Source organism: Leptidea sinapis, chromosome 31, assembly GCF_905404315.1.
Source record: "Leptidea sinapis chromosome 31, ilLepSina1.1, whole genome shotgun sequence".
Lineage (NCBI taxonomy): Eukaryota > Metazoa > Arthropoda > Insecta > Lepidoptera > Pieridae > Leptidea > Leptidea sinapis.
Window position 1 is genome coordinate 6,178,774 of NC_066295.1, and position 27,731 is coordinate 6,206,504.

Genomic DNA, 27,731 nt, shown 5'->3' on the forward strand with positions numbered 1-27,731 from the left:
AGATTCGAGCTGTTTTATTTACAAAGGCGAAGTAAAGATTTCCAAATTTTAAACTTTTTGTCTTCATCCTACCTTTGTCACTACAGAATTACATGACAGAAAGAAGTAATTTTAAACTTGGAGTATCTTTCAATTGCGTTTAATAATAAAAGAGAAGATGTAAAGTCTCTCTCTCATATGCCTATTATTACTAGACGGAGTTCTAATAAAAAAAGAACGAATAATATCGGACATGCGTTACGAAAATGAAAAATGGAACTTGAATGTAGGCATTGATCACCTAAATGTTAAATATGACGATAGTTTCTATACAGCCTGCACCTGCATACTATCCGTATTTGGGAGACTATGACAGCTTTCCAATAACTTTTGAATATGGATGAGTCTTGCAAGTTCTGCCACAATAGATTTGTATTGTTCCGGTATGTCAGTTATGTATTATTTCAACGGGATTAACAATGCAAACTCAAAGTGAATTTATGCTGTGTTTAATTATCTTACTAGCTTTTATGGATGGTCTTTTTCCATCAGTACCTCGCCATATTGTTTTAGTAGTAGGGGCGAAAGATTTACTTGCTTTTGTTTTGAATAGGTTTATCATAGGTCATATTTTATATGTCTAACTTTAAAAGTAAAATTTAACCCCTATTTTGAGTAATGCACACACACTAACACAAAGTGTCATACAAATCGCGAGTTTAAGACGTAGCCTGTCATGCACACTAAAGTATTATACCTGGCCTGTTTTTATTGTTTGTCTAACAGCAAAAGTATCTATCTAGACGTATAAACTATCTAAGAGGTTATTAACTATACTATACTATAAACTATATTATAGTTGACTAACAACTATTAATATAGTTTATATCATTTGCTTTATACAAAATAATAAGGTAATTTATAAAAATGTAAGAAACAGTAGGTCAATAATGTAGTTTATATTATGTAGCTCTTCAAAACTTATGTTATGTATTTGTTTTACATAAATTTATTAATAATGTAGTTTTAAAAAATGTGGAAAACTGTAGCTCTTTTATTAAAAAATTGTTTTTGTGTCAATATAGTTATATAAAACTGTTTCCTTCTGAATAAATAAATAAATAAATAATTACGTATAATTTGCTGTTGTTATATTTTCTAATCTATCTAATGCTTTAAACGTTTTTCTTATGTTGTCCAAACTATCTAAGACAGTTCTTAACTTGAGTCATGTCATTGGCAGCTGATTCACAAAGAGTAGCTGTTAATTATTTTCTGAATAAAATTTGTTTTTTTGCTTCTTGTTTGATCTGATATTAACGTACAAATTGTGTAAGATAACTAGGCGAAAATATTATAGATAAACGATTAACTTTAAATTAATGAAAACAGTTTTTTTTTTGGTATTTTTTTCAGGCATCACCAAGTTCCACAATACCAAGAAGCCTTTGTTCAAATAATGACAATAATAGGAAGCAAACTCCTAAATCAAATACTACAAGGGAGATTGAAATTACTTGATCGGGACGACTAAGTTTCGGGAGTCGTGTCACTATCAGTTAATGATTAAAAGGGTGATCTGAAATTGTCACATAATAACACAGTTAACTAGTTATAACGTCTACGGCGGAAGTTTATTCAGAAATTATGCTAAGAAGTTTTGATCGTCTTTGCTGTTTGCGCAAAGATTGTACTTGAAGAGTTTGTCTCAAACTTCGTCCTCTGTAAGTTACATTAAAGCAATTATGTACATCTCGATGGGAATAATAAGCATTTCTTTGTTAATAACGATTCCAGTTTTCGAAATAACCAATGTTGTATTTTAATTGCTTTATTCTTTATTCTTTGTTGCTTCTTTATTTCCAAATATTGTTTTTGAAATGATTTTATTTCCATCTATTTAATTAAGAACTAGTCACTCGCCCCGACTTTGTCCAAATTTATTTTGTAGTTTAGGTGTAAAAAGTAAAATATGTAACACCTTATGATTTTTAACGAAAAAGTATTGCAAGCCTACATTGGCTTCTATGTTTACCTATTTGTGGTATTATTAAGAAAGTCATAAACGTAATAGTAACCTTTACCACATAAACTTTATTAGCTTATTCTTTTAGTTTATACTTCTGAATTTCATAACATATCTGTTTTGTATTTACTAACTCGACTTCAACGAGTAGCGGGCATTACAAGTTTATGTTTATTTCTGGTGTTAATATTATGATTATCACAGTTTTTAGAAAATTCGCTAATGTGCCTATAGTATATTTTCTATATTATCGATGGAAATAGTACATTTCAAATAGTACATTTCAATGTTAATATAGTATAGGTACACTAAAATATAGCAAATTTAACAATGAAAAATATCATTTAACATGATCCATATGTAAACTATGTTTATTAACAAGAAGTCACAATTCCAAAAGCCTTATTTAAATCATTGATAGCAAATTTGACAACGAGTAATATCATTTGGCGATATCATCATATATCAATTTTTCGATAAAAATTGTATTTTTAATTAAATAGTAAAACCAACACAGTACTAAACCTTATTCTTCATTCATTTTCCCGTCTGTACAAGATCGTAAAAGAGCATTACACAAGTAACGCAATTTTAAAGTCTAATACTCGTAGTTTTACTATTATTACAAAACAAAGTGTTGTTCTTGAAGGTACGGCATCGTTTCAACTCTGAACACACCTGGGATCACGTCTTGTCAGGTATATGGAAATCGACTTAGATATTACTACCATAAATATTTTTATGGTTCGTTTTAGAAATATATAAGGACGATGGGCACTTGCATTTTAGTATAACTAAATATTAATGTATGTTCAGTGTTGGCCCGAGTCAGTACTGCTACTACAGATTACTGAAGGAGAAATCTTCAATACAAACGTGTCCATAATCAATAAATCAAATCAAATTGATAGAATTACGTGAGATTTGAAGTTCCAGAATAAAAAAAAAATAAGAATAAATAAATAACTTTCCCTCATATTTGTTCTCATGAAGCCTGCCACCTGTCCATGACTAGACCAATTGAGCTATACAGAAACTAAGACAAGGGTTGAAATATGTAAGTAAGTGTGATAAGTGTTTGACGATAATATCCAAATTACGCCGGACCTTTTCGAAATATTCGGGGGCGTAACGCTTTTTTGTTACGTCACTTTTACTGCACGTTCACTTTAAAGATGTCACGTAAAATAGCGTCGTTGGAACGACCCCCCATTTTACTAACAGAAATGGGATATTTGGGAAGAGCAATGTTTGAAATCGATCGGCTGATTTATTCTCACAAAACATTATTTCTGTATATTATAAGTATAAACTTATTGGTGCAATTGATTTAAGGAATGAGTAATTGGCATACAGGAAAGGATTGGGGGATATGAAAGAAGTATGCAATAACTTTTAAACCTATGTTAGTGAGAGTTAAGCGTAAAGTAAGAAAGGCGTAGTATATATTTCCGATATGTATTTATAACTGGCTCAGACTGAAAAGGAAATTTTTAAGATGCGCTGAATACTTTTGCAGCAAATGTTTCATTCCATTAAAGTGGTAAAAACTTCAATTCACCGCGCTCCTGTATAAACTTTGTTACGCGCTGCGCATATCAACAACGTTTTCTTTAAGACTTTTGCAAATGTAAGAAAACAACTGTCTGCGTGAAGTTTCCCACTACCCGTCATAAACTCAGCATATGCAGTTTAGCATCCTGAATTTAAATTTTTAAGTTTATTTTATTTAGGGTGATTGTTAAAATGAATTTATATCAATTCTATATTTAAAATTATACGTTTTTTATAACATTTTCCCAGCTATTGATTTTTGTACGGCATTTAAATGACAAAACTATAATATAATGCATAACATGATATCTATAAATTATTTCATTTCAACAACATTTCATTCAAACACCACATAAAATTTTAAAAATTAAAGTACCAAAAATGTGGTGACATATATACAGTTCTTTAGATTATTGTCAAATATCAGGTTGTTTTGTTATATTTGAGGATGCGCCATCGTTTTGTTATTTTTGTACAGTGTAACGGTTTACGGTAGTAAAGTTATTGCTGTAAAGAATTTGGGGAAGCTGTGCAGTACTATTCTAATCTCAATAATATTGCATCTTTTGTTATAGTTTTTCAATTAAAAAAAAAACGATATTTTGCGATAAATATTAATAAACTAATTAGCATTTCTATCTGCTTATTTTCCTGTTTATTATATAACGTAACTGATCATTATCGGCGTAAAGTGTTTACACGGCTCGCCTAGTTCCATGATACTTCTTAAACAACTTCACATAACTGAAAGTAATTATTTCTCAGTCGCGCGAAGTGCTCTCGTCTAGCCAGTCACTAAGCACTACTGAGCTGGCGTAATAATTAGGGTAATGAGTAATGTACTCCTGTCACCAGAACCTATTAACAGATGGATAGGATGCATGTATCTCGGATTTAACTTTGTTCTTTGCTTCGAACTTAACATTAGTGATTTGAAAATGATAGTTTTATTACTTAGTCGTTATCGGTAATTCTAATCCTTGGAGAAATCCTGACTAACATTGTAAATGTAAATGTATTTGTTTGTTTCACGACTAACTACATACCCGATCGGCATGAAATTTTGCACACACATTGTCAGGGGTATAGAATATTTTAAGAGGAAGCGTGATTTAAATTTAAAGTTAGATTCACATAGAATGAGTGAAGGCGAGAGCAAGATATAGAAGATAAGACGATCATTTTCAAGGTTCTTGGAATGGTGTAAATCAAATTTGGGATTATTTGGGAAATCCAAGATGGCCACAGCGAAATTTTATTATATTTATAATATGGATATCATTTTTAAGCAAAATTAAACTTAATGGTCTATTTCAGTATGCCTAACAGCGGATACTCTTCCACTACCTTCCAACTATACAAATCAACATATGACATTTAATCGGTACGACATCGGTACGATTCTTAATTTATTCGTATTACTATCATTTTCCATACCATTACTACAAAAGTCCTTTAATATCCGAAGCGTTGCAAGCGTTTGTAGCAATGTAATATATATTTATATAGGCGAAAGTCACCCCGCAAGGAATTGGCAATTAAAACATTTCTATTACTTTCTCCATCAGATTTAAATTATATCAAACAACGGGCTATCAAATATCACTTTTACTAATCACAATAATATCCTTCAACTTCCCATGTCCACGTGCGTCTTCATAAGTAATGTAAAGAATTATTAAAATACAGACAGAAAGCAAAACATTAACGCTTTACGATGAAAGCATGTCAATGTAACAACATCGTTGTAACCCCGCTTCATTTAACACTTGCGACGGAACAGGTTGAATGTTTTCAATTTAAAATGGGAACAATCAATAAGAGCGGCTTATCGCATTCATTCGGCCGGGATAAATGTGATGTGTTTTAAATCTGCTATACAAATCGGTCTATTGTATGCACGCCAGCCGGATACAAACGATACCTTTGTTTTTCATTCGAAGATTCACTGCCTTTTATTGCCTTTACTCACTTCATAACCTGTGCAATAGCTTGAACTGAATTGTCTGAACAATAGTTTGCTTAACAACCGTTGCAACACATACATTCAAGGAAATAAAATAAGTTTAGCAATACGTTGTAATTATCTTGCTTGCTTCATGACTTGTGTTATTCTTTGCTTAATCTTAGTAGCAACTTTTTGTGTAGTTCTGATTTTTGTTAATTATTAATCTGATTCATACTCTTTAAATACGACTTCAACAGACATGTCTTCTTTGATTTCTCCTTCTTCTTGCATCTCATACTATATAACATAAACCTTTTCTGCTGGATTGATGAGTGAACATTCGAGCAACACTTGTCTTTTTTATTAAATGTATCCTGGATTACTCTGTGGTATGTTTGAACAAATAGAAAGTTTCTTGAAAAACGCAAGACATCGAGATGGTGGGAATATCCTGAGGCGTGTCACGCGAAAGTAGGGTTGGACAACAAGAATCAGGAAAAACAGCATCAGTGACAAATGCGGTAGAAGATACAGAATGAAGGGACGTTTCTACACAACAACAAGTGTTCTAGCCATTTACTGCACTGGATCTGTGACAATTCAAGCAGTTCGGCGTTGCACCGGGGAAATAGTGGCATTTTGCAACATATATGTTAAGTGTCATCAGTCCAGTAATGTAACTAGCTACGGCTCCTTGCAAACCAACTCACAATTACGCTTGAATATTACTGCACAAAAAGGCCACACTGCGGTCCTATCTAGCCGACATCTTTTGGAAATAACTCTCTCACTAGTAAATATAAATGCAGTTCTTAAATATATAATATTATTAATAGTGTGATTGGATCCCACGATGATATTGTATATCAACATACTTAATAACAGACACACAAATACGAACAGATTAACTCTGCAATGAATCAAAGGACATAACAACTCATTGGGCAATGATGCTGCACACGAAATAGTCAAAAGGGGATTCGAGGCTATAACATATGGACCGGAACCACTGCTACCCAGCCCTTAAACCTAAATCAAAAAGTGGCTGTGCCAAAAAAACTGAAAAGAATGAAGAAATAATAAAGGATGAAGGCAAACATTTAATACAGTTCCGGCATCACTAGAGGTTTTCCTGCAACCTGATCAGACTCTACAGGGACAGATTACGTAAAATTGTAGGTGTTACCACCGGCGACTGTTCTTTGAACAAGCATCTACCATAGGATTGATTGACAATCCTTAATGCAGAGGATGCATGGAGGCAAAGGAAATGCCAAAAAGCAATTCGAAAATAGTGCTAGATTTCTGGGACGATCTGGGCTGTTTGAAGTAAGAAGACGACCGGACACGCACAATGCTCCAATATAGGGTAAGCCCCCGATTTCGCCATTGAAGTAGAACGCTACGAGTATTAGAACATTTTGAACTAAGCTTACGTCTGAAAAGGAGTTTAAAGATTCAATGCTGGTTTCACCAACACAAACTAATCGCAGTTATAGCCTAAATGCTGATCAAATTTTGGACGTTAAACATATTTGATCGCGTTCAAATGCTGTCACCGTCGTTGTCGAATCATTAATATTTAACATTAACTTTTATTTTGTTAATACTTATTGATGACAGTTTGGACAGGTATTTGATACATTCTATTGTTTATGACATGTAAACTCAGTTTTCGTCAACATGCTCAAAAGGAATTGGTGAAATCGCTTTGTGTTTAATCGAGATCAAGACTCGCATTTGAACTCGTTTACGTAAAACGGAGTTTTTTTACCTCAGTATGAAGTGTCATTGGTGAAATCAAAAATGAAACTGAAACACACATACATATACGGTTACGTAATATTTGTATGAATCATACATCAGAAAACAGGCGACGTGTCATCTCTGCAAGAAGCCAATACGACGTGCCATTTGTTTTGTTTCCCTTCACATCGCAAACCGCTATTTCGAACAGAATTGATATAAATTGGTAGCTGCATCAAATATGAAACGTTTTGGTTTCTATGAGCATCAATCCAATGTGTTTCGGTCCCTCAGCCCCATCAATTGCTTTCATGGCATTACGTCACATTTTTTAGGGTTTGCAATTGTACATGTTATTATAGGATACAATTGAAAGTTGATGAAATTTTGAATGATTTTAAATTAAAAATTGCTTTTAAATTTAATATAGATGTACTTATTTTCATATTCAATTATAGTTTTATTCTCAAAAAAAGGTCAAGTGTGAGCCGGTTTGACACGACTGGGGTACGTACCGTCGTAAAAAATATAACACTATTTACTTTTGTAAAGTATATTTAAAGTGAACACTTCTTTAGGCATGCTTTCGTGTGGATATTGAATGATACTGAGCCATCACGCTTGGCTTTGTAAAGCTCGTTTAGGTAAAGTCGGCTTTCTCAGTCTCGAGTCTGAGGGAAATATTATATTTTTTTCATTATTTATATATGTTTAATTTCTAAATTTAATTTAATTCAAAATTTTTAATCTCGGTTGATTAACAAACTTCAGCTATCAAACTATTGCGCTATATAAGATCAAAATAATAAATTCAATAATTAATAATATATCCTTAAACCTTATTCTGACAAGGTTTACCAGTATAGATTAATATGGCATTGCCGACACGTTCTTGGCCATCCCTTGGACTAACGCCCCTTGCCAGGGGAGTGAGGGTATTATTCACACGAGTGATTATCCTGCAATATTTATTGGTTATTTTACAAGTAGGGATGAAGGATTTTATTTTAGCATTGGTCTTGCCTATAACAAGCTAAAGCCACTGGGTTGGAAAATGTTGTAATTTCTATATTTTTTTATATATACGCTTCATTGTAAGTTAAATGGATCCGCAATTTCCTTTTTTATTTATTGTATATTTTTATAATAAAATCAAAGTAAATAAAAATGAATTGAAATTTTGAAGTATCTATAGAAATCTAACCTGTGCAGATTTAGTCAAGATTTACTTCTGTCATTGTTAACGCTTTAGTAAACTACGGAAATATATTATAGGGACGACGTTATGTAGAGCCTATTAATCAAATATTTCTACACCTGGAAATGGGAACATATATGAATAGCAAGAATTAAAATGTTCACCATTATTTAGCGGTACACAAATTAAATTTGAAAACAACATTTTATGAACGATGCGGGACTCGAACCTTCGACCTCTCGCGTTCCATGCGAGTGCTCTTCCAACTGTTCTAACCGTTCGAGTGACGAATCGTCATAAAATCTTGTATGCTTTGTTCAACTCTCAGGTTGTGGCTTCATCTACAGGATCTACTTTACAGTTGATAACCTGTTCAAATTTTTGCATATTAGGAAATTTACTTGAGATGTCGCTCTCTAAACAATTTGTTTTGTTGTTGTTTTCAAATTTTATTTGTGTATTAATCCCAGAAGTGAGGGTTATCACTTTAAAAACATAACAAATTGTTTAGGCTTTAGCGGTTTAAGATCATTTGTGAAAGTCACTAAAATACTATGAGTATAATCAGCGCTGCAGCTGATAGTTTTAGTACCATGTCACTAAGACGGACACGTAATTAAAGTGCTTTTGCAACTACGGTGATATAAATGGCCTAACGGAAGACAAACGCTGGTTTCAAATCAGCAAACATGCTGAATTGTGACTACTTTGTATCATATAGAAACTCGGAATCGGTGCGCAATGGGAATGCTTACTGCTGCGTGAATACGAGTACAATGTCCTACAAAAATAACGGACGCTTAGTACATTTAAAAAAGTGTACGGTACCATAAATGCCTATTTCTCACACATAAGCTGAAATTTTACCGAACGTGAAACCGCCGTGTACAACTACTTCATAATGCAGGTAATTTATAAAAAAATCAAACAAAGGCGAACTGCACTAACCGTAGCTAAAAACGGATACAAACCTAAATTGTATCTAAATCTCAAGCACCTCAATAAGGGCTGGCGGCAAGTAGAAGCGGGGTCATAACAAATGCGTCTATCCCCACGTAATATATTTTCAATTTCCACCGTTCCCGTTCTACATTTTGACCTTTAATGCGATTTATTGAAACAGAACTATTCGTTTATGTAGGGCGTATTGGCTATTTATTTCAGGTTTTGACAATCAATAATTACTTGCATTTTGCTAAATTAATCTGTGCCTGTTGAAGTCAGCTGCTTACTGGAAGGTTTTCCCAGCGCGGTACTATACTATTGATTGTTTATGGTATAATTTGAATTTAAATTAAATGTCATTTTAAATTTAACAATAGTTTCCCCTTGAGAAAACAAATAACTTTCTTTTAATATACTTAATGTGTACATATATATAAGTGGGGTAAATTATTGGAATTTACTCCTTTTTCCCTTTTTTATGGAGCGAAGTAAAATATATCGTGTTTAGAACAACACATCTACACACAGGGCAAGGTTAATTTAGATTTTTTCACAGCCTCAAAAGACTGTAGACCTGAGTATATCGTTTTAATTTTAAATCGATACGCGTTCCCGAGATAAGACAGACAGACAAGCGGACGGACGGATAGGCGGACTAGAAAGTGATGCTATAAGGGTTCAGTTTTTTCCTTTTTAGGTACGGACCCCTAAAGAGAGAATTAATTGAAGTAGAGATGTTTAGAAATTGTATTAAAAAATCAGTATTTACAATCATAAAAGTATTATTTGAAATTGGACGGTATATATATGTATATGGATAATAAAGGTAAAGGTCAAAGCGAGAGTCAATTTATGATATAAATAAAGTCAGTATTAAAAGGTGGACAGAGAAAAGAGAAATTTATTACTGCCTGCATTTGATAACCATTGTGAAATTTTTTGGGACGGAGATTCAACGAATGACTTATAGCGCTTTTCCCACTGCTACACGAAGGAAAATGCTATATTGAAGGAAAACAACAAAATAAAACCTAAGTAGAAAGAATGCTTCCAATGTTATGACTAAGTTATACAGTTCTTTTGGGTACTTTTGTAAACGAGAATATTAAAAGCGGCACAGTAAAGAATTTCAAAGTTGATTTAACACATTGAGAGGAGGAACGGTAAAAGTATCCCACGTTAGAGTTCTTTTACGAGCAAGCTATGAGAACTTTGAGTATAAAATATTTACAGCTTCAAAATGCGCTCGCATAAAATTGTCATTGGATAGAGTCTCCACGTGATCGTTCAGTCAGAAATTCCTTTGGAGAAAAATCCGTGCCCGTCTTGTGGAGGCGTCATTTGGAGTTAGTCTCCGTGAAATTTGTCGCGGTTGCCAGCGCGAAGTTACTGCTTTACATACTCACGGATGCATCCTTTGTAGACATGCCGCTGTGAAATGTGATATCTTACTATATATACATAATAAGTGTACATATGTACATACACATTTCACAGGAAATAAATACCTTTTATCTGTTTTCGTTTCTATATTGAATAAAATATAATAAACGTTGATGTGCTAGTCAGTAAAAATTTTGAGATATATAAGATATTGCTTGCATATTCATTTGGTACCGTTTTTTTTATTCATTCCCTTATTTTGTTAAAATAACATATTTTAAATATTCTAGTACTTTGTAGGATCTAAGACATGTCAAGAAAACGTCTAGGTAGGCTAGGCATATATTTTTACATAAAATCCACCAGTTGGAAGCCTTGTTTGCATAGGATACGATAGGATACCATCTATGTGCAAGCATTACTGCGTTTCAGTAAGAAGGGCGCCGTAGCTAGTGAAATGACTAGGATAACATATACATATATATATAGGGGACATAACATCAAATATATCAAAGTGACGAGGACAACTATTGTGATGCTGCTCAGAATTTTTTAACTCATTGGCACTGTTATATCACTTAGCATTAGGTGACCGTTTTGCTCGCCTTTCTCATAAAAAATCCCAATAATTTCAATCAATCTCTTTGATTTTATAAATATTATTTAGTAGCTATCTTATTACAGCTGTATTATCCATTGGAAAATCATATACAAGAAAGTGGACCAAATTTGATATAAAAAATTATAATTATAGTGTATGATACTGAGCCATCACGCTTGGATTTGTTACGCTCGTTCAGGTAAAGACGTCTATCTCTGTCTCGAGTCTAAGGGAAACTCGTTGGATGAGCATAATGTAGGTATCACTTACCTCACCTTGATGATATTTTGAACTTTAAGCATATACCATTATTTATCAAATATTTTTTACAAATAATGATGTAACAACGGGATTAATGAATAAGTGTACCCGTACATAAGAAGAACTGCGATTGAGCTGGAATTAACTAAAGTAAGTCCCAATCAGGTAAAAGGCAACAAAAGTCATGGTCTACTTATTGGCCTAGGATGTTTTTACAAGCTGTCAAAAAAATCAAGCATACAGTTATTAAAAATTCTAGGATTGATAGTTTTCCTCATTACTTCTGTTACAGTACGCATGTTTTATAAATACACAGTTTAGCTGTTTCCTGATAAATGTAACCTGTTGAGATCTGTTGCATTTCTGGCGACTCTCCAAGCCTCATGTTTGTATCAGTTGAAGTAGTTCCACAGATAATATCTGACGTTTATGTCGCAGTCTGCCAAGACAAGACTCGTTGTCTCAAGGAAGAACGACTTACTTGTTCCTTTACTCTAACTACATAGTTTATACCAGTTTAAGCTCTTTATTACATTTTTATTGGTCTATAAATTTATTTATGTAATTAATTTTAATTTTCTTTAATATACTTAGTTCATTCCAAGCAATATAAGCCATGTTTAATGACGAAAGTACAAAGTGTACCTTATCCTTATTATGTCTGTATTAAGTCTTAACTTTATTGTAAGTAATAAGTAGTAAAAGCAGACTTATCAGCTTTTTAATTATCGTGCATAGTTTGTGTTAAATCAAAATATAGGTCACCTCTTACATTTTAAACACGTGCCATAAGCGAAGTGTGTCATGAACCAAATTTGAAACGTGCCTCAGAATGATCAACTTTATTATGAAAATGAAGATTAATATCAAAATATTTAACAAAATTACTTACATAAAGAACCCAATCTTTGGGACTGTGAGCGTTCGTTCCGCATACATAAAGCCTGGATCCATCTCCCATCGGCTGGATAACTCGAATATGATTACGGCAGTCGAAATGCTAGAAATGAAAGAAAATTTGTTTTAGTTACATAATTGTATCATGTATGCATTTCAGTGAGTTCTATTAGGACCAACAGTCAGTATATCAGTAATGATCTGATACTTAGTTCATCTTTATGATATACAGCATATCTTTAATTGAGATCTAAGAAAAGTTTCTGATTATATGTGTACATTATTCTACAGACTGTGTGAGAAGTATAAGTATAAGTCAAGGGGGTTGGTGTTTTCATTGCACTTCAGAATGTTTCCAATAAAAGATAATTGTAAGCGAGTAGATTATAAAGAACGAAAATTAAACATAGAGGTTTCATGACCGGATAAAGGAAAGCTAAGAGAATAAATTAATAAGCTTATTTATTCAAACAAAACAAATCTTATATTTATAATGTTAACATATAATATAATAATGATAACATTTAATTAAAACTCTCGTTACGGGGAAGTGTACCAAGAATACTGGCAGCATTTCCGCGTTGGATAGCTAGGTTGAACCGTTGACCGAAATAGCTGCCAGCGCTTGGGTTTCCAGTAGACCTATTGAGGCGCGTAGATAGCCCTTTGTAATGTACAATCCGCGCCTTTCCGCATGCGACACACAAATAAATTGATCAAAATACAACTGCAATAATAAAGTGTTGCCGGTGGATGGCACCACGAATTTTGCATCGAAAATTTTATTGGAATAATAGTAATTTTAAAGAGTGAGTGGACGTTCATCGGCTGTGATTATGTAAATTTGCGTCCAACATAAATATTGAACGGCACATTAATATTCTGTGTGACGGGAGTGCGCGTTGCTCGTTTTAGTGAACAAAATGATGCTTCAAATAATTTCAATAAATTTCATGGCATAAGTGAATTTGCTTCATTATGAACAGGGATTTTTCAGCAAATCGAATGTTCTAAGATTACAGATAAAGAAACTTGGCGCATTATGGGATCTTCTGCAACTTGTATACTACTCGTATTAGTAAATATTAAAAATTATTGTTAAATGATCTGAAAAATCAGAGTTTTATAAAATTTGTATGTTCGCACTGTTTTTAACAATGTAGTCAAAGAATAAGCGCTAAGTTCCTAGCGTTTCGATCATTTTGAAGATCAAGTATCCTATTATTTTAACAAACACGTCAATAGAAATGATTCCTGTACAACTCGCGTAATCTTGAATATTAATTAGCTAACGTATATCATTTACATCTCTTCATTATCAAAAATGAAAGTTACCTTTACTTTGAACAGTCGTGGGACTGTCTGGAATCCAAAGTTATTTCAACAAAATTTTGCGATTTCTATTAATTCCTTAATTCCAATGCATTGTCTGATGGGTGAAATTGTTTCTTATATCGCATACTTTTTGGTAACAAATAACTGTTTCCTACAATGGACAAAATGTTACAATTGTATCTATGTAGTAACACTGTGCGGTTATTGCGGTGAGAACAGAGATTGAAACTAATTTTCTCGATGTCATGGCGAGATCAGGCCCCATCATGTTGTGGCTTTTTTGAAGTATATAGAATAGTCTGACAGATTTGGTACTGACATTTGAGACTGTCGCTATAGTCCAGTAAAATCAGGGTTTAATTTATCACGCGGAAAGCAAGCCTGCATTTTTATTGTAAGTTCATTTTAATATAGATTAAAATAATCCATAGTTTAAAAGTATTTTATGTTAAGACGGTAGAAAAAAAATTAAACCATCGCCAAAACTATTTTATCAAAAATATCTTAAAGACACAAAAATATATCAAAAAATGTTTCCAATAAAAAATGTAGATTTCAAAATTGTCTGTAAAATTGTTTATTTTGGCGTATGTGCAAGAGAAATCAAGATATTTGCAATAAATGATTCTAATCCATAACTCCGTGATATGAAATTTTTATAGTACTCTGGGACACATAACATTGACTCACCCTTCCTCAAGTAGCGCTTTAGCTTAAAATTATAATTTTGCTCACTGTTATCGTTCTATGAACCATTTTAGAGACCGCTAATAAAAGATTCAAGATTTAAAAATATCAAGAAAATAGGAGAATCTGACAATAATTACGCAATTACGATACGCAATTAACTACAATTTTTGGCAATTTTTGTTTGTTTAAGTCCGGCCACCTATGTATTTAATTTGAATTTTGAATAAATTTTAGGCACCACATCACTTTATAAATGTGCCAGTAATATTCTTAAATGATTAAAACCTCTTTTGGTATTTTAAAAAATTGGTATCGGAAAAAATTTAAACCATCCTTTTTTTACAGTAATTATTTTTAATTGGATCTAAAAATGTAATAAGTATCTTCAGAGATATTTCTTTTACTAGTCTTGAAAACTACGAAAAGAGTGTGAATATATTTCAAATTTACAACTGAGTGGCCTGGTCTTTGTCTATCGGCACTACCTGCAAGAAACTTGATAATATATACTATATTTTTATGTACGATTTAGATTATATTTTTTATGCGATATTAGACTCTTAGATTTATACGTCTTAGATAGACTATGACAGCTGTGAAAACGTCGTTATTGTATTTAGTCCTAACCTCTATTTTCTAAACAACACGCGCAACAATTAGAATAAAATTTTACCATTTCGATAAATTAGCTATACCGAAAAAGCTTCGCAGAACTTAATTTCATTTTCTCGCTTCACCAGCTCTCGGTAATCCCAGATCGTAGTTTTCTGTACAATAGGCGCGTGAAAATAAACAATTAGGGCGAGTTCTTTGTTTTCTCGTAAAAACTTGTGCCACACTTTCTTTCGGCAACTTTCCGGGAGATTGTTCTAAAGTAATTACGGGATTAATATACTAGGAATGTTGAGCCGCTGTACTGACTCGAACAGAAGTGTTTTGTGCTCAGAAACAATCAGAATTACGCAGAACAATCAAGCTCACGTCTAAGTTTCTTTTAACGGCACTTAGCTGGTGCTCGCATAACTTCACTTCGAACTAATGCTCACCATTGGTCCATTTCGTTAATTATTCGCCACTTTGTACGTAAGTAGATTTACGATCGGCTTTGCTTTTTTAAGTCTTTCAACGTTTTAATTCCACTTCGATGAGTTTTTTATGTCTATCCAGATATCACATTAGCAATGTAAATATCCTGCTGTTAACTGGATTGTAGAATTTTTATTTAAAAATGGCTTTAACTGAAATTTATGTTGACAAATTGTAAATTTAGTTTAAAATGAAAATTAGTGATCGCTGTATAAATGTCGTCTAATTTTTCCTGTAAAGTTTTACTTTGCTCAGTTTTCGCGTAGCCATTTTCCTGTAAGACGGACGAAATCAATGAGTTAAAACAACAAGAAGAGTGTCGAAACCGTCGCTGCCTTACAGAATTCGCCGACGGCGTTTTCCAGCCTTTTTCATGTTACGACATCGTGTTTAGAGAAAGGAAAACCAGCAGACAGCGAGAAAGTTTGATTATACCTTTGAAAGAGTAGCCGTTCCGAGGTGATAGACTCGAATATAATTCTTTTTTATAACCCTCTTCTGTGCACATAAAGAATTTCTTCCGCCAGAAATGTTGCAAGTATTTATCAAGGATTGCCATAGAGTGACATTTTTGTCTCTCGGTCTGTTGGTGTATCATTTTATTTTTGATATTGCCTCGCCAATTTTATGTTAAATATTGATGAATGAAATTAAGGCACTTAATTATTTTAATTCTATATTCTGATAAAAATTTTACAAATAGCATAAAGTGCGAAAAGAGTACCTAGCACTTTTGTAAAAGGCCGGCAATGCTCCTGTGATTCCTCCGTGCGCGGTGGTGATCACTTAACATCAGGTGACCGGTACCCTCGTTTGTCCTCCTCTTCCATAAAAAATAACTTTTGAACGTTTTATTGAATTTATCAGGTATATATTTTGGTGCTTTCGGATAAAATTTTAAAACTATTGCTAATTATAACCAATTTAAACTGAACATAAATCCCAATCTCGGCCATTATCGGATTAACAGTGCGGTAAACCATCAGCCCTCCGATCTTTGGAGACGGGGCTAACAAGGAAATAAAACAAATATTGCTTCTATGCCACGATTGTAAATCAAAATTAACGGCTTTAATATAGCGAGGAGAACGTGGCTTTAAGCACCCCGCTGTGAAATATGCCAGCCCGGGCCGCCCGCCGGCCGCCGTACAACGTTAAAAATAGGATTAACCCTTGATTGAAATAGTGGTAGTGCTGTTGAATATTGTGAACCAAATCTAATTAATATACATAATTATGCTTATATACTACTTTCATCATCATTTCAGTCGGAAGACGTCCACTGCTGGACAAAGGCCTCCCCCAAAGATGACCATGACGATCGGTCCTGTGCTGCCTTCATCCAATGTATCCGCGATCTTGACCAGATCGTCGGCCCAACTTGTGGGGTTACCAACACTTCCGGTACGTGGTCATCTGTCCGTCGAGCTACGAGCCCTGCCCACTACCACTTCAGTTTCGCAATAATTTGAGCTATGTCGGTAATTTTGGTTCTCCTACAGATGTCCTCATTGCTGATTCGATCTCGCAGGGAAACTCCGAGCATAGCGCTCTCCATTGTCCTCTGACCTACAATGAGCTTCCTCATAAGGCCCATAGTTAGCGACCACGTCTGCGTTCCGCATGTCATCACTGGCAACACACATTGGTTTTTAACCTTCGTCTTCAGATACTGTGGTAAAATTTACATTACTACATATACAACTTTTAATTTTGATAAGTTGCTAATAACTATTCAAATAGGTAGCTCAGCGATATTAATTCTTTTTTAATAGAAAAAAGAAAAATAAATTTTGAAAAAAAAAAAAAATTTTAGAAAAAAAAAAATTTTTTTTTACAACTTTTTTAACCCATCTACAAATATTATAAGGAATTTAAGAGATAAATTTTCCTAGTATTGCAAACTATGAAAAGAGTGTGAATATCGTTCAAAAAAAAATAAATAGTGTGAGAACTGTGTAATTTTGTGAACGAAATTATATTATTATACATAATTATGATTATATCTTCATTTAATTTTAAAACAATAGAATACTAAATTCCGTAAAACAAAAACTGATTATCTATATGTATATTAATACGTAAAGCGAAAATTTTGTATACCTTTTTAAAAAAAATGCGGGATCGGATGAACGTGAAATTTAACACTTCAGTCTAAAATGCGGATTTCCTTAGTATAAGTAATAATCACCTTGGTATATCACAAGAGATACTTAAAAAAAAGTCCGCTTAGTTTCTAGCGCCCGTTCTTCTCAGTTCTGATTCATATTTTTTCAAATGGATAATATTTTGGTTTTTGACTTTCAATAAGTGTTTTTTTTTTTATGGAATAGGAGGACAAACGAGCGTACGGGTCGCCTGTTGTTAAGTGATCACCGCCGCCCACAATTTCTTGCAACACCAGAGGAATCACAGGAGCGTTGCCGGCCTTTAAGGAAGGTGTACGCGCGAAGTGATATCATAATTTTAATAAAAATATTTGAATTTTAATTAATAAGTTCAAGTCTTACGCAAAACGTATTAAATCTCACCCAAATACGCTCGCCTCAATCTGATGTATAAAAGTTCTTTCAACAGACTAACAAATAAAAACCCCTCAAGACTTCAATATCAAAATATCACAATATATTGGGATTTAAAAAAATTGATCACTGGAGCATTTAAAGGCAAATTTGAACTGACCTCTAGCCAAATGCCAAGTGATTAGGCGGATGGGAAGATATTAAAAAGATAAATTTTAAAAGATAATTCCAAGTGGGAGGCTCCTTTGCACAGGGTGTCGGCTGGATAATTGGTACCATGACGGAGCCTATTTTTGCCGTGAAGCAGTAATGTGTAAACATTATTGTGTTTCGGTCTGAAGGGCGCCGTAGCTAGTGAAATTACTGGGCAAATGAGACTTAACATCTTATGTCTCAAGGTGACGAGCGCAATTGTAGTGCCGCTCAGAATTTTTAGATTTTTCAAGAATACTGAACGTCCTGCACGTCTCGTCCCTTATTTTCATAAAAATAAAAAAACATAAAATAAAAGAAAACAATAATTGAATCTGTGATTTTAGTAAACGGTAAACCTTATGCATTAGCTAATTAGGATCAATTTACGAAATATTTTGGTGTTTTAAGGTGAAACAGGTATTCTATTCAGCGCTATGAACAGCTGTATAGAACACGAGTCGTAGCGTTTGTATAGTAACGAAACATCGAGAGCTCATTAAAAACTTAAATCACGAGATATTCATTAAGTGACTATTCAGGTGTTATAATATAATGGTATCGTTACTCTTGGATCATTTATACGTGAAGATAGACTATTACAATTCCTAAGTGTTTGTTTAAAATGTCAACTCTACTCTATCTTTGAGATGCACCTTTATTCATTTTTATATTTAGTTATTACTTTTTCACTCCTTTTAAAGGGAAAATAAAATCTGATAATTTGTAGCCTTATAACCTTAAAAAAAAATTACTTAAGATGATCTCATAACCTTTATTGTTATTGAGTTATATGTTTTTGGATTTAAATTTAACTAACTAACCAAACTGAGTTATATTATGTACATCTATTAAAGTCATGTGTATCAGTGTTTGTTCCTTTATAAAATAATACTCATTGATTGTTAAATATAAAATGATGTTGATGTTCCGTATAAATAAATAACAGCTATGAAAACGGAGAAAAATTTAAGCCCACAGTAAACCTCTATTTTGAGCATGTACTCATGTAATAACACGTACACTAAAGTATCTTGTCACGCACACTAAAGCTATAAACCTAGCCTGTTTTCATTAATAACATACATAATATGTAATGCATGTTGTGTTTGTTTTGGTGTGATTTGTAGGTAGGTATACAATTTGTTTGTTTTAATAAAAATCCATTAAAACTAATTCTCACTAATGAATTCGAAATTCTACTGAAGCAACAGTTTACCGAATGTTAATGCAAACATCGTCTCTCGCAAATTGACAACAATTTGACTTCATTTATATGACGTATGTCAATGATATTATTATAACTATTTATTATTATATAACCTGCAACGCTCCTGTAAGTCCTCTGGCGTTGCAAGACAGTGTGGGCGGTGGTGATCATGTAACCCGAACGTTCTGTTACGGGGTGCGTCTCAGTTAAGTTTATAAAAAAACAATTTTTAATTAACAATTGTTTAATTCAATTCAAAAATTAGTAATTACATATAAGGAGATAGAAGATATAGAACAACGTGCGGTCGCGACGGGTTTTAGAAACAGACTAACTTTTCCCACACTGTAATAATTAATATCGGTTCCTAGTTACTAAGGTGTCGTCATTGTTTAGAGTCAGCAGTTATCCTGCCATAGTGTTGTCTAAGTAATGAATCTATAACAGTTCCTTTATCCTCCTCTTCCATAAAAAAATTACAATAAATGAAAAATGAGGGAAACATAAAATTAAGTGTATACTTACTTAAAATATGATTTAAATTAAAACTATAATTTGATAATATTATAATCATTTCTCACCTCAGACTTTCCTTTGGACACACACTGTGCAACGTTGCTCGGTTCTAAGTTTATTGAATCTCTCTGCGGACAAATAAATTACATTTTCAATATAAAATTATCGTTTATCATAAAAGGACTATTTCATTCTAGTTATACCAGGTATATATTTATACCAGTATTTGAAATGATAATAAATATATTTAAAAGTGGTAAAATATACCTTTTTGATATATTTGTAGAGGAAGAGAGAGTTTTAGGCTCACAGTATAAAATGTTATAACTTAAATTATAAAAACTTATATGAAAAATACTGTTAATAATTTTACTTACATCACAATGTGTAGCGGTTACGTTGTTCATGTTAAGTCGAAACAGACGATCCCTAGAACAAAAAATATAACTGTAAGTATTATAAAGTTGAACGTTAATAAAAAGTTGTACTTCTTTGGCTTAAAACAAAAAATAAACATCTAAGCTTTCTTATATACATATATTTTTTAAATATGGAATCACTTTCACACAAATTGTCTTGCCCCAAGCCCTAGTTTGGGGCATAGCCTGTACTATGGGTGCCAGACAACGATATATGAAATACAATATACTTACTTAAACATAAATACAAAGTATATATATACATACAGAAGTGGGAGAGTCACGCAGCCGTCTTTTGACGTCAGCACAATCGGGTCAGACTCGTCCGGGTTAATTACCACACTCGCACAGAATACCGGCGTGAAGTAGCGGCCTAGTGCCGCTATGTTTCGCATAGGTTAGTGTCGAGGACCGGAGGCCATTCCCCCCCATCCCCAACAAAGATTATGAAAGCGGTCCCTAAAGAGATAGTACCCCAGGAGGGTACCGGCTCTACCAGAGTCGGAGAATCCCTCCCCGAGCACTCTAGCTCGGGCTGCCCGTCGTATTCTGGGGAGGGCACAGTACCGCGCATGACCAAGGACAAACGAGGCAGTAACACCACGGCACCCCGCTCCACACTCAACGTGGACTTTTGCAATATCAGGGGAATTCACTCCAACTTAAACGCCGTCCACCACCACCTTGAGACGGCGAAGCCGGCCTTGTGTTTCCTTACGGAGACGCAGATATCTCGACCTAGCGATACGTCATATTTAACGTACCCCGGGTACAAAATTGAGCACAATTTTTTGCCTCATGCCGGGGTATGTGTGTACGTTAGGGAGGATATCTGCTGTCGCCGTCTCGGCAATTTTGAGGGTAGGGACCTGTCCACTCTCTGGCTCCGCGTAGATTTAGAGGACCGCGTCCGCATCTATGCGTGTGTCTACAGGTCCCATAGTGGTAACGCAGAAACCGATCATCTCATGGGCTGCGTTCAAGCGGCAATTGACGACGTGCTTGCACAGATCCCCTCCGCTGAAATCGTAGTCTTGGGTGATTTCAACGGGCACAATGCCGAATGGCTTGGATCACGTACCACAGACTACGCAGGGCGAGCTCTGCATAATTTTGCATTGGCGTACGATCTGTCCCAATTGGTTGAGTCGCCAACGCGGCTCCCGGATGTGGATAGCCACATGCCGTCCTTATTAGATCTTCTGCTGACTACACATCCCGATGGTTACCAGGTCATTGTCGACGCCCCTCTCGGAACGTCCGACCATTGCCTGGTCAGGAGTGTAGTGCCTATACGACGCCCACGTCGCAGACCACCGCCGCGTTTGGCACTACAAGTCAGCAGATTGGGATAGGATGCGTTCCTTTTTTGTATCCTACCCTTGGGGCAGAGTTTGTTTCCCTTCGGATGATCCTAGAGCCTGCGCCGTTGCAGTAGCCGATGTGATACTACAGGGCATGGATATTTTTATACCAAGCTCTGTAGTACCGATCGGTGGCAGATCACAGCCCTGGTTCGATGCGTCAGTTAAAGCAGCATCTGACTGCAAAAAACAGGCGTATCGAACTTGGGTTGCGGCGCTGGGCACAAAGGATCCGAACTGCATAGTTCTAAAGAGGAAATACAACCGTGCTTCCAGATTTTTTAAGCGGCAAATCGCCCGTGCAAAGTCAAAACACGTCGTCAAAATCGGCGAGCAGCTTTCCAGTTACCCGACCGGAACACGCAAGTTCTGGTCGTTGTCGAAAGCTGCTCTTGGTAACTTCTGCCAGCCGTCCATGCCGCCGTTGCACATGAGGAATGACACCCTGGCCCATACGGCAAAAGAGAAAGCCGATCTCCTGTGCGCTCTTTTCGCCTCCAACTCGACTCTTGACGACAACGGAAAAACACCGCCGACCATCCCGCGGTGTCAGAGCTCTATGCCTGAAGTACAGTTCAGACAGAAAACTGTTAGGCGAGCTCTGTTTTCGTTGGACGTCAGGAAGTCGAGCGGGCCGGATGGCATTTCTCCAATCGTGCTTAGAACGTGTGCCCCTGAGTTGACGCCGGTGCTAACGCGTTTATTCCGGCACTCTTATTCCAAAGGCGTAGTCCCTGACTCATGGAAGTCAGCCCTTGTCCATCCGATCCAAAAAAAAGGAGACAGTTCGGATCCTGCAAACTACAGGCCTATTGCTATTACCTCCCTGCTCTCCAAAATCATGGAGAGCATAATTAGCCGTCAGCTCTTGGTATGCCTAGAGGGTCACCAGTTCATCAACGACCGACAATACGGGTTTCGCCATGGTCGGTCGGCAGGTGATCTGGTATACCTAACACATAGATGGGCTGCGGCTATTGAAAGCAAGGGGGAAGCAGTTAGCCTGGATATAGCGAAGGCCTTTGATCGTGTATGGCATAAGGCGCTCCTCTCTAAACTTCCATCATTTGGGCTTCCCGAGAGCTTGTGCAAGTGGACCTCCAGCTTCCTCACTGGGCGCAGCATACAGGTCGTTGTCGACGGACATTGGTCGAACCCGAAGCCCGTGAATGCTGGAGTGCCCCAAGGCTGTGTGCTATCTCCTATGCTGTTTCTTCTGCATATCAATGATATGTTGGACACCTCCTACATTCATTGCTATGCAGATGACAGCACTGGTGATGCCGTATACACGGGCCATGCACGTCTCTCTCGGGAAATCGTCGACCAGTGCCGGGAGAAACTTGTGTCTTCTATCGAGTCCTCTCTTGAGAAGGTCGCGGAATGGGGTAAATTGAACCTTGTTCAATTTAACCCCCAGAAGACTCAAGTTTGCGCGTTTACCACTAAAAAAACCCCATTTGTCGCATCACCGCTCTTCGACAACACCTCCCTAAAAGCCTCGCCTAGTATCGGAATACTGGGTCTCGAAATCTCGAGCGATTGCCAATTCCGTGGCCATCTGGAGGGCAAAGCCATATTGGCTTCAAAGAAACTGGGCGTCATTAATAGAGCACGGCAATACTTCAAGCCGGCCCACATTCTAGCGCTGTACAAAGCGCAGGTCCGGCCACACATGGAGTATTGCTGTCATCTCTGGTCTGGCGCACCCCAGTATCAGCTCGATCCATTTGACCGCGTGCAACGCAGAGCAGCGCGAATTGTCGGGGACCCAGTACTCTGTGAACGGCTGGATCACTTGGCGTTGCGTAGAGACGTCGCTTCATTGTGTGTCTTCTACCGCATTTATCACGGGGAGTGTTCCGAAGAGCTGTTTTACCTAATTCCTGCCGCCGAATTCCACCTTCGCACGACACGCCACAAGTTAGGATATCATCCTCACCATCTGGATGTGTGGCGGTCCTCCACAGTGCGGTTTACAAGGAGCTTTCTTCCACGTACTACAAAGCTGTGGAATGAACTTCCTTGTGCGGTGTTTCCGGGACGATACGACATGGGTACCTTCAAAAAAAGCGCGTACACCTTCCTTAAAGGCCGGCAACGCTCCTGTGATTCCTCTGGTGTTGCAAGAGAGTATGGGCGGCGGTGATCACTTAACAACAGGTGACCCGTATGCTCGTTTGTCCTCCTATTCCATAAAAAAAAATACATATATGTTATAACAAAATGTGACTTAATGGTTTTGGTATCACCAAGGCTGGGTTGCACCGAGGCTTGTAAGAGTGTATCAATATTATTATTTATAATATCTGCTCGTACACCATAAAACTCAAACCAATACAATATAAAATCCTCACTCTAAATCAAAGTGGATATTGTGAGTTTAATAGAACTTAAGGTATAAGAATTTAAAACGATAAGTTACCGATAAGTTGTACATTGATCGGTTTGCTGAAGGAAATAGCATCTCTTGTACGGCGGAGATACATTGTTGTGTGAAAACTATAATAAAACTTTATCGTTTTGTTTTATAGTTTAAATTGATACAGTTAACATGTTATTGTTCGTGATTTTGTATTGTAAATATACTAACCTATACAAATTAATATTTGTACCCAGTTCAGTCCCAGTAATATTTGCGTTGGTTCCGTACCATGTATTGCATGAATGTATATTTACTTAAGTATATTATTGAAATAGATACAACATCACCCATTAAAATACAATCTATGCATAGTTTGGTTCTAGATAATTTGTGTAAAAGTATTATGTTATATTATTCCTATTAATTATACGAATAAACTTTACATAGTACATTTTTCAAGGTGTATAACAATGTTACCACTAGTTAGCCAAAGAGGATAATATAATAAGACTTACATAGCTCCAACGTAGAGCGCGTCGCGTTTCGAATCCATGAAGAATGTCCTATAGTAGAGGTTCCCACAGGAGAATTCCCGAACATGATCTGAAAATAAATAATATTTTATAGAGAATGTACCTACGATATTTTAGATGTATTTAGGTTTTATCATAAAACTATAATGTTTTGAGTAGCTTTAGAAACGTTCACGTACAATAGAACCTCTTTAGTTCGAATCTCGATAGGATGAAAAACCAACTTTAAAAATAATATATTATTGCCTTCCATATTTTAACAGCTTTTATTTTCAGCCCATCTTCCAAATACTTCGTTTATTCCAGCATTAAAATAACAATATTAAAACTATAAAACATAATATTTAAATATATCTTCACAAATTCTGCAAATTATGTGAAATGACATGGTATTATTATAATTTGTATTTAGCAACTGTACTTAATAACTTTTGTATTTGATTAATTTACATTTACTTTCTTGACTTACTCATGTAAGGCATTGACTATTTGACGTTAGAGTATGTTTGTTGAATGACTTTACATATTATATTGTCATTGAAATGATTTGTTAAACAATAAAAATGTAGATGTGGATTTAAAAGGGTGGCAATGAGTTTCTTACTACTTCTTCCAATTAGCTCAACCCTTTACGAAGTCGTGGTAGATTCAATAAGAAAAAATATTTTGAGATTCATAAGTGTCATTTCCTACATGAATAAAGTGATTTTGATTATTAAACATGACCTATACTATGATGATAGTGTAGTATGTATATGACAGAAAGATAGACAGAATAACATCTCTAACGGAGATAGAAGATAGATCAAAATAGAAGAGATAAGAGAATCGATTGTTACTATAAAGTGTAAGCCAATTTGATTTACAAGTCGAAAACAGACATGAGCTCCTTAGTATTTTGAATATTAACCTCCCAGTTAATGTACGCTTCAAAGACAAATCAAAGGTCACGCATCATCGGGCTGTCAGGTAGTCTATACGCTAGTACATGGATACAAGTCTATGGATAACACGCTGTATGAAGTACACAATACAACTTTACCACGACCATCTATGTGTATGTACTTAAACGGCTAATATTTATTTATTCTAAATCTTTGGTAAAATTTATCTTTCTAAAATATACGGTTTTCGGCACGATACGACATTCAAAAATTAGGGCGTACACCTTCCTTAAAGGCCGGCAACGCTGCTGTGATTTCTCTGGTGTTGCAAGAGAATGTGGGCGGTGGTCATCACTTAACACCAGGTGACCCGTACGCTCGTTTGTCCTCCTTTTCCATAAAAAAAGAATAGGCTTGCACTAATCAGCATAGATCAAGTCAATAAACAGTATTAAAGTTACTTCGATATTTTTATTTACGTGAATCAACTGGCAATAGTACACAAAGTCACGCAGTGGGCATCAGTGAGTTTGCAAGCAATAACAATCTGGATTCAAACTAAAAAATCGAATAGTGAACGAATAACAACGTACTGCAAACAGTACGTGATTCAAGTATTAATATTTCTCTATTGCCTTAGAAAACAGCAGTAACTGCGTGCTCGAGTTTTTTTCAATAAATCGCATCCTGTCAAAAGTGAATCGAGTTCATATGAAGTTACTACTGTAGAGAAATATTTTTATTCCAATAAGCCTCAGTTTAATTTATAGAACACAGGTTAATTTGCGTTTTAGGATTCTAATTCTCGATTATCCCCATACAATTGTAATTTTTCATTCTCATTTTCTGAGATAAGTTTTAACAATATTTTAATCTATGCGATTGAGGAATTGTCTACCTTTACCTCCGATAAATAATTTAACAGAACCAGCTAAGCAATAATCCTAGTAGAACAAAACAAAATTGATAATAGGATATTGTTGCGTAGCAACCCTTCGAAGTATATGACGAGAGTTGTCAAACTTCAAGACATTGTTAATTTTAACAGCTCCGTCAGCAATACTCGTAGCTCAGCGGAAAAGTGTTTACTTTAGACGCTGTAGACCCGGGCTCGATACACCTACCAGTGTATGGATTTTTTTTGGGTTTTGTAAAGTTAAAGGAAATTTCTAGTAAGTTCAGGATCAAATCGAACAGAAAAAAAGGGATGGAAAATGTGTAAGCAGAATAAAAATAGTTAAAAGAATTTTCTAGTACAATTTAAATTTAAAGATGGAATGGGAGAATCATTTTGAAAATAGAACGGATCCGGGGGTATATAAGCCGTACTAAGCGTGGCCTACGGCAGTTCTAGTTCTGATTAGAAAGTGTAAAGAAGAAGAAGCAGAAGAAAAGAAGAAGCAGTGAAAAGTGGAAGTGTTCCAAGAAGAAGAAGATAGAAGAGACTTAGTGTTCGGTGCGGTGTGACGCGTTGAAGGTACCGCCGCCCACAAGAGGAACAGCGGCAGACCGGCGAAGCGCAAGTTCAGAAAAAGTGAACGCAAATAAAGACTCGTTCCTATAAGCGGAGTATTATTTCCAATCCCTGACCCACTCCCGTGTCAATATGTTATTTTTTTAGTTGAATAATATGCTAGAATATTTTGTTTCCATAATAATTTAGTATCGGTAAAAATATTTTATGATTACTGAATAAAGCTAATAATGTTGTGATTTTTTAGTACGATAACATGAATCAAAGCATAATATATAAACTATCTCATCTATTATTTACCGAAAATAATTGACAATTGGTCTCTGACTAGTACGTACTTTATGTCCCACAGAATCTTTCACTAATGTAGAAATCGTGTAGCGAACAATTTCACTAAAAGTCAATTGATATTACAGTGATTCAAACGAAATGTGAAATATTCTCAACGTATGTATTAAGTGAAGTGAAACGAAATTGTATTTAAAGAGTATATTTGAACGTAGGAGCGGGTATTACGGTCTTTGTGTATACTCCTCTGAGTGTGAGAGTTTAAAAAACCGAAACGTCTCAACTGACGTGCCGTAAGACGAACTGGTGCGGAAC

At 35.3% G+C, this 27,731-nt stretch overlaps 1 protein-coding gene across 3 annotated transcripts in view; it reads right to left on the bottom strand.

Moving 5' to 3' along the window:
* The window catches only part of LOC126974077 (semaphorin-2A), a 537,897-nt gene that overhangs the window by 59,639 nt on the left and 450,527 nt on the right, over nt 1–27,731 (bottom strand). For all 3 annotated transcript variants that reach the window (XM_050821480.1, XM_050821479.1, XM_050821478.1), the window contains 4 exons: nt 24,753–24,840; nt 20,467–20,518; nt 20,155–20,217; nt 12,534–12,641 (listed from right to left, as the gene is read on the bottom strand). In XM_050821480.1, coding sequence (XP_050677437.1) covers nt 12,534–12,641; nt 20,155–20,217; nt 20,467–20,518; nt 24,753–24,840 — 311 coding nt within the window. The remainder of the gene's footprint in view (nt 1–12,533; nt 12,642–20,154; nt 20,218–20,466; nt 20,519–24,752; nt 24,841–27,731) is intronic.